At 33.4% G+C, this 13494-nt stretch overlaps 1 protein-coding gene across 2 annotated transcripts in view; it reads right to left on the reverse strand.

Moving 5' to 3' along the window:
• The window catches only part of XRN2 (5'-3' exoribonuclease 2), a 101169-nt gene that overhangs the window by 70783 nt on the left and 16892 nt on the right, over nucleotides 1–13494 (reverse strand). For both annotated transcript variants that reach the window (XM_074209336.1, XM_074209335.1), the window contains 2 exons: nucleotides 5981–6108; nucleotides 1767–1878 (listed from right to left, as the gene is read on the reverse strand). In XM_074209336.1, coding sequence (XP_074065437.1) covers nucleotides 1767–1878; nucleotides 5981–6108 — 240 coding nt within the window. The remainder of the gene's footprint in view (nucleotides 1–1766; nucleotides 1879–5980; nucleotides 6109–13494) is intronic.

The raw sequence follows: 13494 nt of genomic DNA on the forward strand, positions 1-13494 counted from the left end.
TCACATCATGAAATGGACTACATAACAGAAGACAAAAAATTTCCTGTTCTCCCTTTTGTCTTACCCAAGAGAAAAATGTAATTACTAATTAAGATAGGTTAACTATAATTTTTTTAAAACACTAGTCAAGTATTTTTATTGACTAAAAGAATTTAGAAAGTATTTGATAAGTTTCACATCCAAGCAGTCTGGATTCTCAAAACTAAACTTATTCTAGCCCTAGGGAACAGATAAGGAATGGCAGGGAAGTCATAATATAAAATTAAACAAGGAAGCTATCAATAGTTACATTGGCTAATTCTTATTCATGTGTAATTTTTATTATGCTAATTTATTATCCAATTACATGCAAAGAGAGTTTACAATTGTCTTTACAAGTTCTTGAGTTCCATATGTTTCTACCTCCTTCCCCATAGTAGCAAACAATCTGATATAAGCTGTACATGTACAATTGTATTCAACATACTGTGGAAAAAAAAGAATTAGAACTAAGGGGTAGAGAAGAAAAAAAAAACCTAAGTTTTAAAGAGTGAACATAGTATCCAGTTTTTCCTTTGGATGTGGGTGGCATTTTCCTTGACAGGTCTTTCCAGGATCATCCTCGATCATCTCACAATGTTGCTGTTAATGTGTACAATATTCTCCTGGTTCTGATCATTTCACTGAGCATCAGTTCATGCAAGTTTTTCCAAGCTTTTCTGAAGTCAGGCCACTCATGATTTCTTATAAACAATAGCATTCCATAACATTCATAAATCACAACTCCATGAGCAAGGCAGAATTGAAGCAGCTCAAAGGAAATGTGAGATGCCCAAGTGCCCACCCCAGGTGTTCACATGAACTATTTGTGCTCAACATGTAGTAGAATATTCCCAGTTTATTTTGGTCTGATTAGCCATAGTTGGACTCACTATAACTCTAATGTAGTGATGCCATTTTGGTCTTCTTCGAGAAGGACAGACAAAAATAAACCATCCAATCAATGCCATAGCTTGTTCAGCCAATCCCCAATTGATGGGCATCCACTCAATTTCCAATTCTTTGTCATTACAAAAGAGATGCTAAAAACATTTTTTGAACATGTGGGTCTTTCCCCCTTTTTAACAATCTCTTTAGGATAAAGACCAAGAGGTAGTATTGCTGGATCAAAGGGTATGCACAGTTTTATTTTCCTTGGGCATAGTTCCAAATTGCTCTCCAGAATGTATGGTTAGATCAGTTCTCAATTCTACCAACAGTGTATTAGTATCCCAGCTGTCTCACATCCTAACATCAATCATTTCCCTTTTTTTGTCATTTCAGTCAATGTGGTAGTTATGAGACGGTATGTTTTTAATTTGTATTTCTTTCTAATCAATGATTTGAAACATTTTTTTGATATGACTATAGACAGATTTAGTTTCTTCATCTGAAAACTGTCTGTTCATATTCTTTTGACCATTCATCAATTGGAGACTGACTTGTATTCCTATGACAGTGTGTTTTTAAAATGGAATCTCTTATCAGTTTTTGTTTATTTACATAATGTTTTAATTTTTTCTAACTTTAGTTAGTTGATATCATTATACAAAAACAGTAACTTATGTGGTCTTGGGCTATCAGTACTCAAAAAAATCTCCTCATTATAAACAAAGCATCAAGACTAAGTCCCTTTCCCAACTGATTTCTAGCTCTTATCCCACAAATGAAGGTCAGTGTTTGAGTCTGCTTTTAATCTAAACATTAATAATATATCACAAGATGAATGAAATTGTTTGAATACTTACGACTCCATCTATGGCCATGTAGAGAAGTCGTCTTGGTCTTACTATATTGAAGAGTCTATCAATATATTCAAAAATTGCAACCATCATTTCATCTTCATTTTTTGGTGCTGGTCTATAATTTAAAGCAAATGAAATAATATTCACATTATTTTATGACATCATAACACATAGAAATAATCATGTTATCCTATTTAGAGATTTCTTATAATGAAACAAATCATCTTAGATGCACTTTGCAAAAATTGTATATAAAAATAGAAAATTTTCATCAGTATGTATCACTGATACTTTATGACATGACAAAGACAAGACTAAAATATGGTTTTGGAAGATTACAGCTTATATACAACATTAAGATATTTCAAAAGGAAGGGATTTTGTATGATTAAAACATGCTCATGCAAAGAAACTGAGGAATTAAAAGAAGTAGATGGAAACAATGGAGAACATTTAGGTGAAAATCAAGAGAAAGGGAAACAAAAGGATATGGTTTTATTAAGTACCAAAATAAAGGCTTATGAGGTCAACATGAGCATAGGAAATGAATTCTGGAAACAATCCACAAGACTAGAACAAAGCCACACCATGACAATGAGAGAAATGAGAGGAATTTAATTTTTGGACATCTGTTTAAATTTACTTCTTGTCAAAAGTAGAGTGGCTTATTAATTCTTGGCTTATCTTAGCAATAATTCTATTTTTTTTCTCTCCCTGCACTTTTTTTTTAAGGTTTTTGCAAGGCAAATGGGGTTAAGTGGCTTGCCCAAGGCCTGTACACAGCTAGGTAATTATTAAGTGTCTGAGACTGGATTTGATCTCCCTGCACTTTTCAATGATCTCAACAGTTCTCATTGGTTTAATTATCTCTACACAAATAATTCAGATCTTTATCTATCACCTTCAAACTCCAGTTCTCCATTATCATCTGCCTATAGGACAAATTTCCCACTAGTGGTCCTATAGATACTTAAACTCCATCTATCCAAAACGAAACTAATAGATTATCTTTCCTCCGAAACCACCCTTCTTTCAAACTTCCTTATTTCTCAAGGCTAAAAGCATATTTTAGTTACAAAAATTCAAAAAACTAAATTGACTCCTCACTCCCCAAACCTCCCCCAACGAGTTACTAATTCTTTTTAAATTATCTCTGTTTCATTCTCCCTATTCAAAGTTACCATCTCCAGTAATTCATCACTATCAACCTATACTACCTTCAATATTCTTATTGTTTCTCAGATTCTAGTCTCTCCCCACTCCCATTCATCTCTCAAGCAGAAGTCAAAATAATATTCCTAACATACATATTTAACTATTTACTACCCCGACCAAAAAGTTCTTATATCTACTTAATGGTGCTAAAATACAAATTCCATTGTTTCACTAAAAGTTCTTTAATATCTTACACCAATATAATCTTCCAAACTTTTGATGTTCAGTAGCTTCAGTTGTATCTAGTTCTTTGTGAATCAATTTTCTTGGCAAAGATCCTGGAGTGGTATACCATTTCCTTCTGCAGCTCTTTTATAAATGAGGATCCAGGGTCACACAGCTAGCAAAAAGTCTAAAACCTGATTTGAACTCAGGAAAAGAAGGCTGACTATAGATATTTGGCACTCTATCCAGTATAGTCCAGTCAGATTCAAAACATTCTATCTCCCAACTCCATGACTTGGTATAGGGTAACTCTCGTACTTGGAATGTATTCCCTCCTCACCTCAGTCTAGTTCTCCTTATAACTTCAAGAGCTGCTTTCTTTGCAAGGTCTACCTCAAATTTCCCTGAAATTACCATCTACACTGTGTTTCCCCCCCAAAAAATCTAAAATCTTTGGTCTTTGTATCCTCAGTATCTAGCACATGGAAAGTGTTAAATAAAATGTTCATTAATAGGTTGCAAAAGGTAGAGAAATTAAAAGAAACCAAAGGCTGGATTCTCCCCAAAATGGAGAAACTGATGATAAAATGGAAATGCTGAGAACTTCATCTTACTATCTGTGATGAAGGGAGGGAAAAAAGCTCAGAACATGGTCTAAAAAGCAATCTAAATTTTTGGAGAGCTAATTTCTAAAGGCTTAAAGAATTACTAGGTGAGATTCCTTGATCTAAAATTCTACAGAGGAAGTAACCTCAATAGAAGTAAAGAAATGCTGAAGACCAAAGGAAAGCATTACTAATGAAGAGGAAAAGATTAAGTTGTCTATAGAGGTGATGTATGGACCACAAAAAATTAATCAGCCAACTTAAACTTGTACAAAACATGAAAGTAAAATAGGTAAAGGAGAAAGAATACAAAATAGTTCATGATGCTTTAATAATGTCTGAAGTGCCAATGCTGAGAATGTACTTGCATGGTCACAGAAAAATAAAGTCAATAGGGGCATATTTTATTTATATTAGATTAAAGGGAATGAAGGCATGACGACCAGGGATAAGATGATAATGATAAAAAAAATCTTCTGTTCTTCATCTGTTTTCCAAAGACTGAAAATCCACAAGTGGTTGAGAAAGAACTTCAGCCCAAAACAAGTAGATGGAAAGTAAAAGCACCCTAGCAATCCTTGATGAATTCAAACTACTAGGATTAGACAAACCTAGAAACCCTCCCCCCACACACACACAAAAGAAAAAATCCAACTCTGGCAAATGTGAGTATTGAAACACTATCAAGGTCTTTCAAAAAAGGTTCTACTGCAAATCACAGGGAAATGACAATAACTTAGAAAATTCTGTAACATATAATTAAAAAAATACTCTGTGAATGATGCCGATGAGGATCATGCTGTCATAACACGAAGACATGATTTACACAACTATGTTTATTATAATGAGAGGAGTGTTGTCCAAAGACATCCTTCTCAATTGCCTCTATCATTTCAACCCTATGGCCTGATTTGATAGGTAACAGGATTTTTGTGAAAGACTGGTGCTGTGGGATCTTTTAATCCACAATTATGATTTCTTCCTCCTGTATCAGCAAGGCAACTCAGCATTCCAGAAGCAACATGCAAAGCACCAGCAGGTGATATTTGGAGATGAAATGGCAACTCTTAGCACCATGACTTTTCAGTAAAATCAATCTGCAACAACATTACTAATCCAAACTTGTCTCAATGGACTAATTCTCAGATTAATCTTTCCTCTGAGTATATGTATAAATGGAAAAAATAATCAAAATTAGGCAACCCAGCTTCATGGAAATCAGGTATCATTTATGTTTTTGATGAGTTCAGTGGACTGATAGACCAAAAGACTATCATTACATGCATCTTATCTACAATTTAGCAATTCATTTCATAAATGTTTTTATAGTACTCATGTGACAAGATGAAAGCAAGGCAATAGTATGGTCATATACAATGAAATTTGATGAATGACTGGACCCGAAGAGTATCCATGAAATGATTTACTGTCAACTTCTAAGCTCCCTAATGGCTGCACTCACCAGGAACAAGTATTTGACCCTAAACTTATTATCACACAAATGATTTGAGTACAGGTATATATCGTCATGCTTGTCAAATTTGCAGATGACAGAAAGCTAGGTAAAAAAGCTAAAATATTAGTAACATGGTGAAAGTCCAAAACTAAACCTATTCATTAAGATTAAACATTTATTTCTGTCAAATTTCCAAGTCTTACACTTGAATTTTTAAAAAACTCATTTTTATACTATAAAGGAGATATGGGTACAGAGTTTGTTTTGTAAAAGGCATACAGAGTCATCTGTAAATCTAATGAGTCACAACTTGATAAGACATAAAATCCATAACACAATGGCAAGCTGCTTAATATAAGTTTTAATATATCCAGGAGAGAAGTGATAGTCTCATTGTTCTCTGCCAAGTCAAAATCCATTTGGAACATTATGGTCAATTCAAGATGCTACACTATATAGCTGAAAGTGTGCAGAGAGTGGAAGAAATAATGATGAAAGACTTCAAGATCTTCCCAGAGGATAGAACTAGGAACACTGGGTAAAAATTACAAAAAGGAAGATTTAAAGTTGTTGTAAGAAAAAAAATTTCTGATGAGTAGTATGATCTATAAGGGGAATAGACTACCTCAGGAAATAATGTGTTTCCCTTCAGGAGATCTTTAAGCAAAGTCTGAGGATCTATTTGCTGCTACAAAGTAGAAGGGATCTTTATTAAAATATAGATTGGTCTAAGTTTTGGGTTCCCCTTTCAACTCTGAAATTCCACAATTACTTACTTGTCTTCAGGATGTGTACAAGGATGGATGATTCCATTCATATCCAAATATAGATTATCAAACTCCACTTCATTTGGATTAGGTTTACTGGTATCAACTGGGATCTTGACGCCATTGCATTCTTTGGGCTATAAGAAAGTAATTTACAAGTTTTATTTACAACTCTAAAAATTAGATCCAAGCCTAAAGCGAGATTTATAATTTGCTTCTGGGAGTAACATGTTTTTGATGACAGGAAATAAAGCAACATAAAATAAAAATTTACATTAGACAGAAATCATTATTTAAGTAAGTTAGCCAGGAAAGCTAAATCTAGTAAAAGTTTGTGTCCTACCAAAAAGAGGTGCATTTTTATTGTTTAGTATATATAACCTTTACAACTGAGATAGAGGCAGGTTTTCTGTGCTATGTAATTTTAAAGGTTGCTTTAACTAATGCAAAATGTAGTGAGGAGGACTAGCGAAACAATTTCAGTAAATTAACCAACTAGGATTTGTGAAAACCTACTATGTGGCAAGGCACTGGGGGACACAAAAATGAAAAAATGACTTAGCCTCTGCCCTCAAAATACATTCAATTCTGTGAGACAACACATACATACATGTGTGTGTGTGTGTGTGTACAAACAAAATAAATACAGTGTAATCAAGGAAGAAGGGTTCTTGCAGGTGAGCGGATTTAGGAAAAACTTCATTTAGAAGGTACTGCATAAGTACTTAAATTAAGTATGGGATTCTGTGGAGAGAAGGTGAGGATGGAGTGCATTCCAGGTACAAGGAGTGGTTAGCTCAAAGGTACAGAGCCTGGATCTGGAGAGGGATCAAAAGTTTGGTTAGAGCAGAGTCTGGAAGAATAGCACAACAGCGTGAAGGGTTTTATAAGCTAGACTGAAGTTTATATTTAAGCTTAAGACAAGAAGACAATGGAGTTTGCTGAGGAGAGAATTAATTGTCAGACCTGGCAAGCTGTGTAGATTATGGAATGGGGGGAGGGGAGATCTAAGACAAGCAGATCAATCAGGAAGTCAATACAAAGCCTAAAACAAGTAGTGAAGAGCTCCTGAACTAAGGTGGCAATTGACCAGATATTAGAATATAAGATACCAAAGAACTGAAAAACACAACAAAATTACAAAAACCAGGAGATGCCTTTGATAGAAAATGTGGAGCAATTTTGGTAAGTAGAAGAAAAGATGAGTTCAGTTTTAGACATTGAGTTTGGAATGTCATCCAAGTTAAAAGGACCCAAGGTTAAAGTTCAAGAAAAAGACAAGAGCTGAATATAAAGACCAAAGAGTAAATAAGCATAGAGATGAAAACAATGTACAGGAAATGAAAAAAAGAGAGAAACTACAAGGAGAGAAGAGTGTTCAGGACAAAGTCTTGTATACCCAAGGTTAAACTATGATATGAATGAATTAGCAAAAAAGATTGAGAAAATTCACAGGATGGAGAGGAGGGGGAAAGTAATGTCAAGAAAACTCTGAACAGTAATAGAAATTAACATTTATCACTCAATCAGTATAACATGTTAAATACTACATTTAATTTGTATTTTATTTTTTCAATTACATGCAAACAAAAATTTTTAATATTTATTTCTTTAAAATGTTGAGCTTATTTTTTCTATTCTTCTCTTCCCTTAAATGGCAAGCAATTTGATAGATTATATATTTGCATTCATGCAAAACATTTCCATAACAGTCAGTTTGTAAAAGAAGACAAAAAAGATAAAAAAAAATTGAGAATAATAAAGAAAATTTTAAAAGTGTGATTCAATCTGCATTCAGTTTCCATCAGTTCTGTCTCTGGAGGTAAACAGCATTTTTCAGACTGTCTTCAATCACAGTGTTGCTCAAAATACCTAAGTCATTCACAGTTAACTGATGTACAATACTGCTATTATTGTGTTCAATGTTCTCCTGGCTCTGCTCACTTCATTTGTATCATTTCATGTATATCTTCTCAGTTTTTCTGAAAGCATCCTGGTTGTCATTTCTTAAAGCACAATAGTATTCCATCACAATCATATACAACTTGTTCAGTCACTCCCCAAATTGATGAGCATCCCCTGAATTTTCAATTCTTTATTCGTCATTAAAAAAGCTGTTACAAACATTTTTTATACATAAGGTCCCTTTCCTTTTTCTTTGAATTTCTTTGAGATACAAAGCTAGTAATAGTACTTCTGATACAAAGGGGATGGAGTTTTCATAGCCCTTTAGGCATAATTCCAAATTGCTCTTCAGAATGGCTAGATCATTTCACAGCTCAGATCAACAATACATTTCTCTTGTTGTTCAGTCTCTTTATAATCCCTTATGGGATTTTCTTGTCAAAGAAACTGATGTAGTTGGGAATTCATTTCTCCAGTTCATTCTACAGATGAGGCAAATGAGGGAAACAAAGGTTACGTGATTTGTCCAGGATCACACAGTTAATAAGTATCTGAGATCAGATTTGAATTCCCATCACCCTTCTCCACTGCCACCACCTACCTGTCCCAGGTCTATACCTACTTTCTGCCAATTGACTTTCTACTTTTCCCAGCAATTTTTGTCAGATAATGAATGAATGAATTCTTGCCCCAAAATTTTGGATCCCTGGGTTTGTCAAATGCAACATTACTACGGTCACTTACTTCTGTGTATAATATGACTGATCTATTCCACTGATCCACCACTCTATTCTTTAGTTTTGATGATATATCTTTGTAATACAATTTGAGGTCTGGTACTTTTTCATGCTTCACCCTCCCCATCCCCATTCCCTAGATGTTCTTGATCTTTTGTTCTTCCAGATGAATTCTATTTGTATTTTTTTCTAGCTCTAAACAATAATTTTTTTGTAATTTGATTGGTATGGTACTAAATATATAAATTAATTTAGAAAGAATTATCTCAAGCAATTAATATTTTTTCAATTATTTAGATCTGACTGTATTTGTGTGAAAAAATGGCTTGCAATTGTGTTCATATAATTCTGAGTTTGTCTTAGGTAAACTTATTTTATATTGTCTGCAGTTGACAATGTTTTTAATACAAAGAAATGCTGATATTTATTTTTTAGTTTGGTTTTTTTTTTTTGCAAGGCAAATGGGGTTAAGTGGCTTGCCCAAGGCCACGGTTAGGTAATTAAGTGTCTGAGGACAAATTTGAACTCAGGTACTCCTGACTCCAGGGCAGGTGCTCTATCCACTGCGCCACCTAGCCACCCCCAAAATGCTGATATTTATATGGATGCATTTTATATACTGTAACTTTTCTGAAATTGTTTCAACTAGTTTTTAGTTGATTCTCTAAGTATATGATCAAATCACTTGCAAAAAAAATCAGTTGTTTCATCACTGTCTATTTTAATTCCTATGTCTTTAGTAGTATTTTGAGAAAAATACTAGATAACTGACACCTAAGTGTCAATGAGCATCTTTGTTTTTCGCGTCAAATTTTATTGGAAAGGTTTCTAACTTATTCCCATTGCAGATAATGCTTGCTGATTTTAGATAATGCTTAATGGTTTTATATAAATGCTACTTAAAGTTCCATTTATTCCTATATTTTCTTGTGTTATTAAAAGTAATGTTATATTTGTCAAAATTTTTTACTGCACCTATTAAAATAATTATATGATTTTTTTGGTTTTTCTTATTGAATGGCCAATTATGCTGACAGTTTTCCTTATACTAAACCAGTCCTATATTCTAGGTATAAATCCATTCTGGTCACAGGATCCATGTTAGTATAAAGGTTTTAAATCAATATTCATTAGGAAAATTGGTCTATAATTTTTTCCCTCTGTTTTTGCTCTTCCTGATTTAGGTATCAATACCATATTTGTGTCATTTAAAGGTATTTGGTAGGATTCCTTTGCCAATTTTTCACAAGTAGTTTAGACAGCATTGGAATTTATTGTTCTTTAAAACTTTGATGAAATTTACTTATGACTCCATCTGGTCCTGAGAATTTTTTTTTCTTAGGGAGATTATGGTTTTGTTTAACTTCTTTGTATAAGTAGAGTTTCTTAAGTATTCTATTTCTTCTGTTAACCTTGACAATTTATATTTTTGTAAATATTCATCCATTTTATTTAAAATCTAAATCTGACTGTCACAACTGCTTTAATTTCATCTTCACTGATGGTAAATTCACCCTTTTCATCAAATTAATCAATAGTTTGTTTCATAAAACCAGCTACTATTTATTATTAATTCAATGACTTATATTCAATTTGATTAATCTCTCCTTTGACTTTCAGAACTTTTTGTGTTTGAAGATTTAAAATTATTTTTGTTATTGTAGTTATATATCCAAATCATTTTACCACTTTACTGATGTTAGCATTTTAATATAAATTTTCCCTTAAGTTTTACTTTGGCTGCATCTCATAAACTTTGGTATATCACACTATTGTCATTTTAATGAATCAATCATTTCTATGATTTGTTTTGACTCATTCACTTTTAGAATTAGATCATTTGGTCCCAAATTAATTTTTAATCTATTCTCCATGACCCTTTACTGAATATAACTTTCATTGCATTATGATCTGAAAAGGATATATTTAATATTTGTTTTTCTGTATTTGGTTGTCAGATTTTTTTATACCCTAGTATGTGGCTAATTTTTATCAAGATTCCACATACAGCTGAAAAAAGTATATTCCTTTCTATTTCCATTCAATTTTCTCTAAGTCTATCATATCTTACTTTTCTAAAATTCTATTCATCTTAATTTCTTTCTTGTTTATTTTATGGTTAGATTTATCTAGTTCTGGGCAGCTAGGTGGCGCAGTGGATAGAGCACTGGTCCTGGAGTCAGGAGGACCTGAGTTCAAATTTGAATTCAAACACTTAAATATCTAGCTGTGTGACCTTGGGCAAGTCACTTTACCCCCACTGCCTTGCAAAAACCAAAATAATAATGATATAATAGTTTTTTTTAAAAAAAGATTTATCTAGTTCTGAGAAGTTGAGATCCCCCTACTTTTTTCCAAATATTTTTCCTAATTTTTCCTAAATTTTCTAATTTCCTAAAATTTCCTAATTTTTCCTATTTTCTCCCATTACTTTTCCTTTAAGAATTTAGATGTTATGCCATTAAGGTACACATTTAGTTAAGATAACTTCCATTACCAATGGGATCTTTTCAGTAAAATACTGTTATCTTTTTAAATTTATTTAAATTTATCTTATTTAAATTTATTAGGTCTATTTTTTTCTTTTGCTTTCTCTGTGATCATGATCATGACACCTGCTCTCTTTCCTTCAACTAAAGCATAACAAATTCTGCTACTGTCCCTTATATTTATTCTATTAGTATGTGCAGTTAACTGGCGCAGTGGACAAAATATTGGACCTAGAATCAGGAAAACTAATGTTCAAATCCCATCTCAGACACTTATTAGCTATGTGATTCTGAGCAAGTCACTTAACCCTGCTGGCTTCAGTTCCTTATCTGTAAAATGAGCTAAAGAAGGAAATGGTGATACCACTCTAATATCTTTGTCAAGAAAATTCCTGAAAATGGGGCCAGAAAAAAATCAAACATGACAGGAAATGACTAAAACCACAACAAAAAGTGTTTATTGGATTCTGGTTTTAGAATACATTCTGCTATCTACTTCCATTCTGTGAATGAGTTCATGCCATTCAGAATTATGAGTACCGAGCAGTTAGGTGGCAAAGTGGATAGAGAACCGGTCCTGAGTACAAATCCGGCCTCAGACACTGATAATTACCTAGTTGTGTGGCCTTGGGCAAGCCACTTAACCCCATTTGCATTGCAAAAACAAACAAACAAAAAAGAATCATGACTGTATTTCTCTCCATCCTAGTTTTCCCATTCTCTTTTCACCCAGTCCCTTCTCAAAAGTCTGTTCTGTTTCTAACCAACTCCTCCCTTAATCTACCTTCCCTTCAGTCAAGGCCCCTCCCCTTCTCATTTCTCTTCCCTCTGATACTTTCCTTGTAGTGTAAAATAGATTTCTATTTTTGAGTGATTGCTTGTTATTTCCTCTTTGGGCCAAATCTGGTAAGATTAAGATTCAAGGACAGATTATCACTCCTCTATTCCCATTTTTTCCTCCACTGTAAAGGTTTTCCTTTTATACCTCTTTTATTTAAGATAATTTTTCCCATTCTTACTCTCCTTTTGCCCTACCCACTATGCATCTGTCTTTTTCACTCCTTAATTTTTATTTTTTTTTAAAATCATCCCGGGGAGACTAGGTAGCACAGTGGACAGAGCACCAGCCCTGGAGTCAGGAGTACCTGAGTTCAAATCCCATCTCAGACACTTAATAATTACCTAGTTGTATGGCCTTGGGCAAAAGCCACTTGACCCCACTTGCATGCATGCATGCATGCATGCATGCATGCATGCACAAATAAATAAATAAATAAATGGGCGAGCAAATGAACAAATAAAATCATCCCACTATTTCCAGCATAGTCATGTCTTCTCTTATGAACAGTCCCTTCTTTTGTTGCCCTAATGATGGAAGTTCTTAAGAGTTACAAGTATCTTCTCAAGTAGAAATGTAAACCCTACTGAATTCCTTTTGATTTCTCTTTCATGTTTACCTTTTTTATGCTTCTCTTGAGTTACAAATCTGGAAGTCAAAATTTTCTATTCTGATCAGGTCTTTTCAACAGCAGTGCTCAAAAATTTACTAGTTCTTTGATTGACCATTTTTCTCCCTAAAAAATTATACTTGGTTTTACTGGGTAACTGATTCTTGGTTATTACTTAGCCCTTAAGTCCTCCAGAATATATCACATTACAGTCCTCCAATTCTTTAATATGAGAGCTAATTCTTATGTGTACCTGATTGTGGCTCCCCCAGTATTTGAACCATTTCTTGAATTTTTTTCTACTTGACCTCAGAGATCTGGAATTTCACTACTCTATTCCCAAGTTTTTATTTGGGAATCTCTTTCAGAAAATGATTGTTGTAGTCTTTCAATTTCTAATTTTACCTTCTGGTTCTAGGATATCAAAGTAGTTTTCTTTGATAATTTCTTGAAATATAATGCTCTTTTGTGATCATGGCTTTCAGACAATCCAATAATTCTTAATTATCTCTCCTCTACTTATTTTCTAGGACAGTTTTTCCAAAGAGGTATTTCACATTTTGAAGTATTTTTTCATTTCTTTGATTTGTCCTACTGTTTGGATTAGAAGAAAATTGTCTTATGGAACCATTAGCTTTCTCATGCCCAATTCTAATTTTTAAGGAACTCTTTCCTTCAGTGACCTATTATATTTCTTTTTCCATTTGGCCAATTCTGTTTTAAGGGGTTTTTCTTCTCACTGGATTTTTGTGCTTTTTTTTACCATTTGGCCAATGCTGTTTGCTCAATTGTCTACCCTATTTCTTGACATTTTTACTTTATGTTAAAATTGGGCTCTCTACTCCTAGGGGCTTTAGGCCTTTCTTGCTATTTTCAGAGTATGTTTGTAGTGTGTGTCAATGGATTGTTCAGTCCTATAGGTTTTTAGTTCTTCCAAGATACTG

The sequence above is a fragment of the Macrotis lagotis genome, chromosome 1, assembly GCF_037893015.1.
Source record: "Macrotis lagotis isolate mMagLag1 chromosome 1, bilby.v1.9.chrom.fasta, whole genome shotgun sequence".
NCBI lineage: Eukaryota > Metazoa > Chordata > Mammalia > Peramelemorphia > Peramelidae > Macrotis > Macrotis lagotis.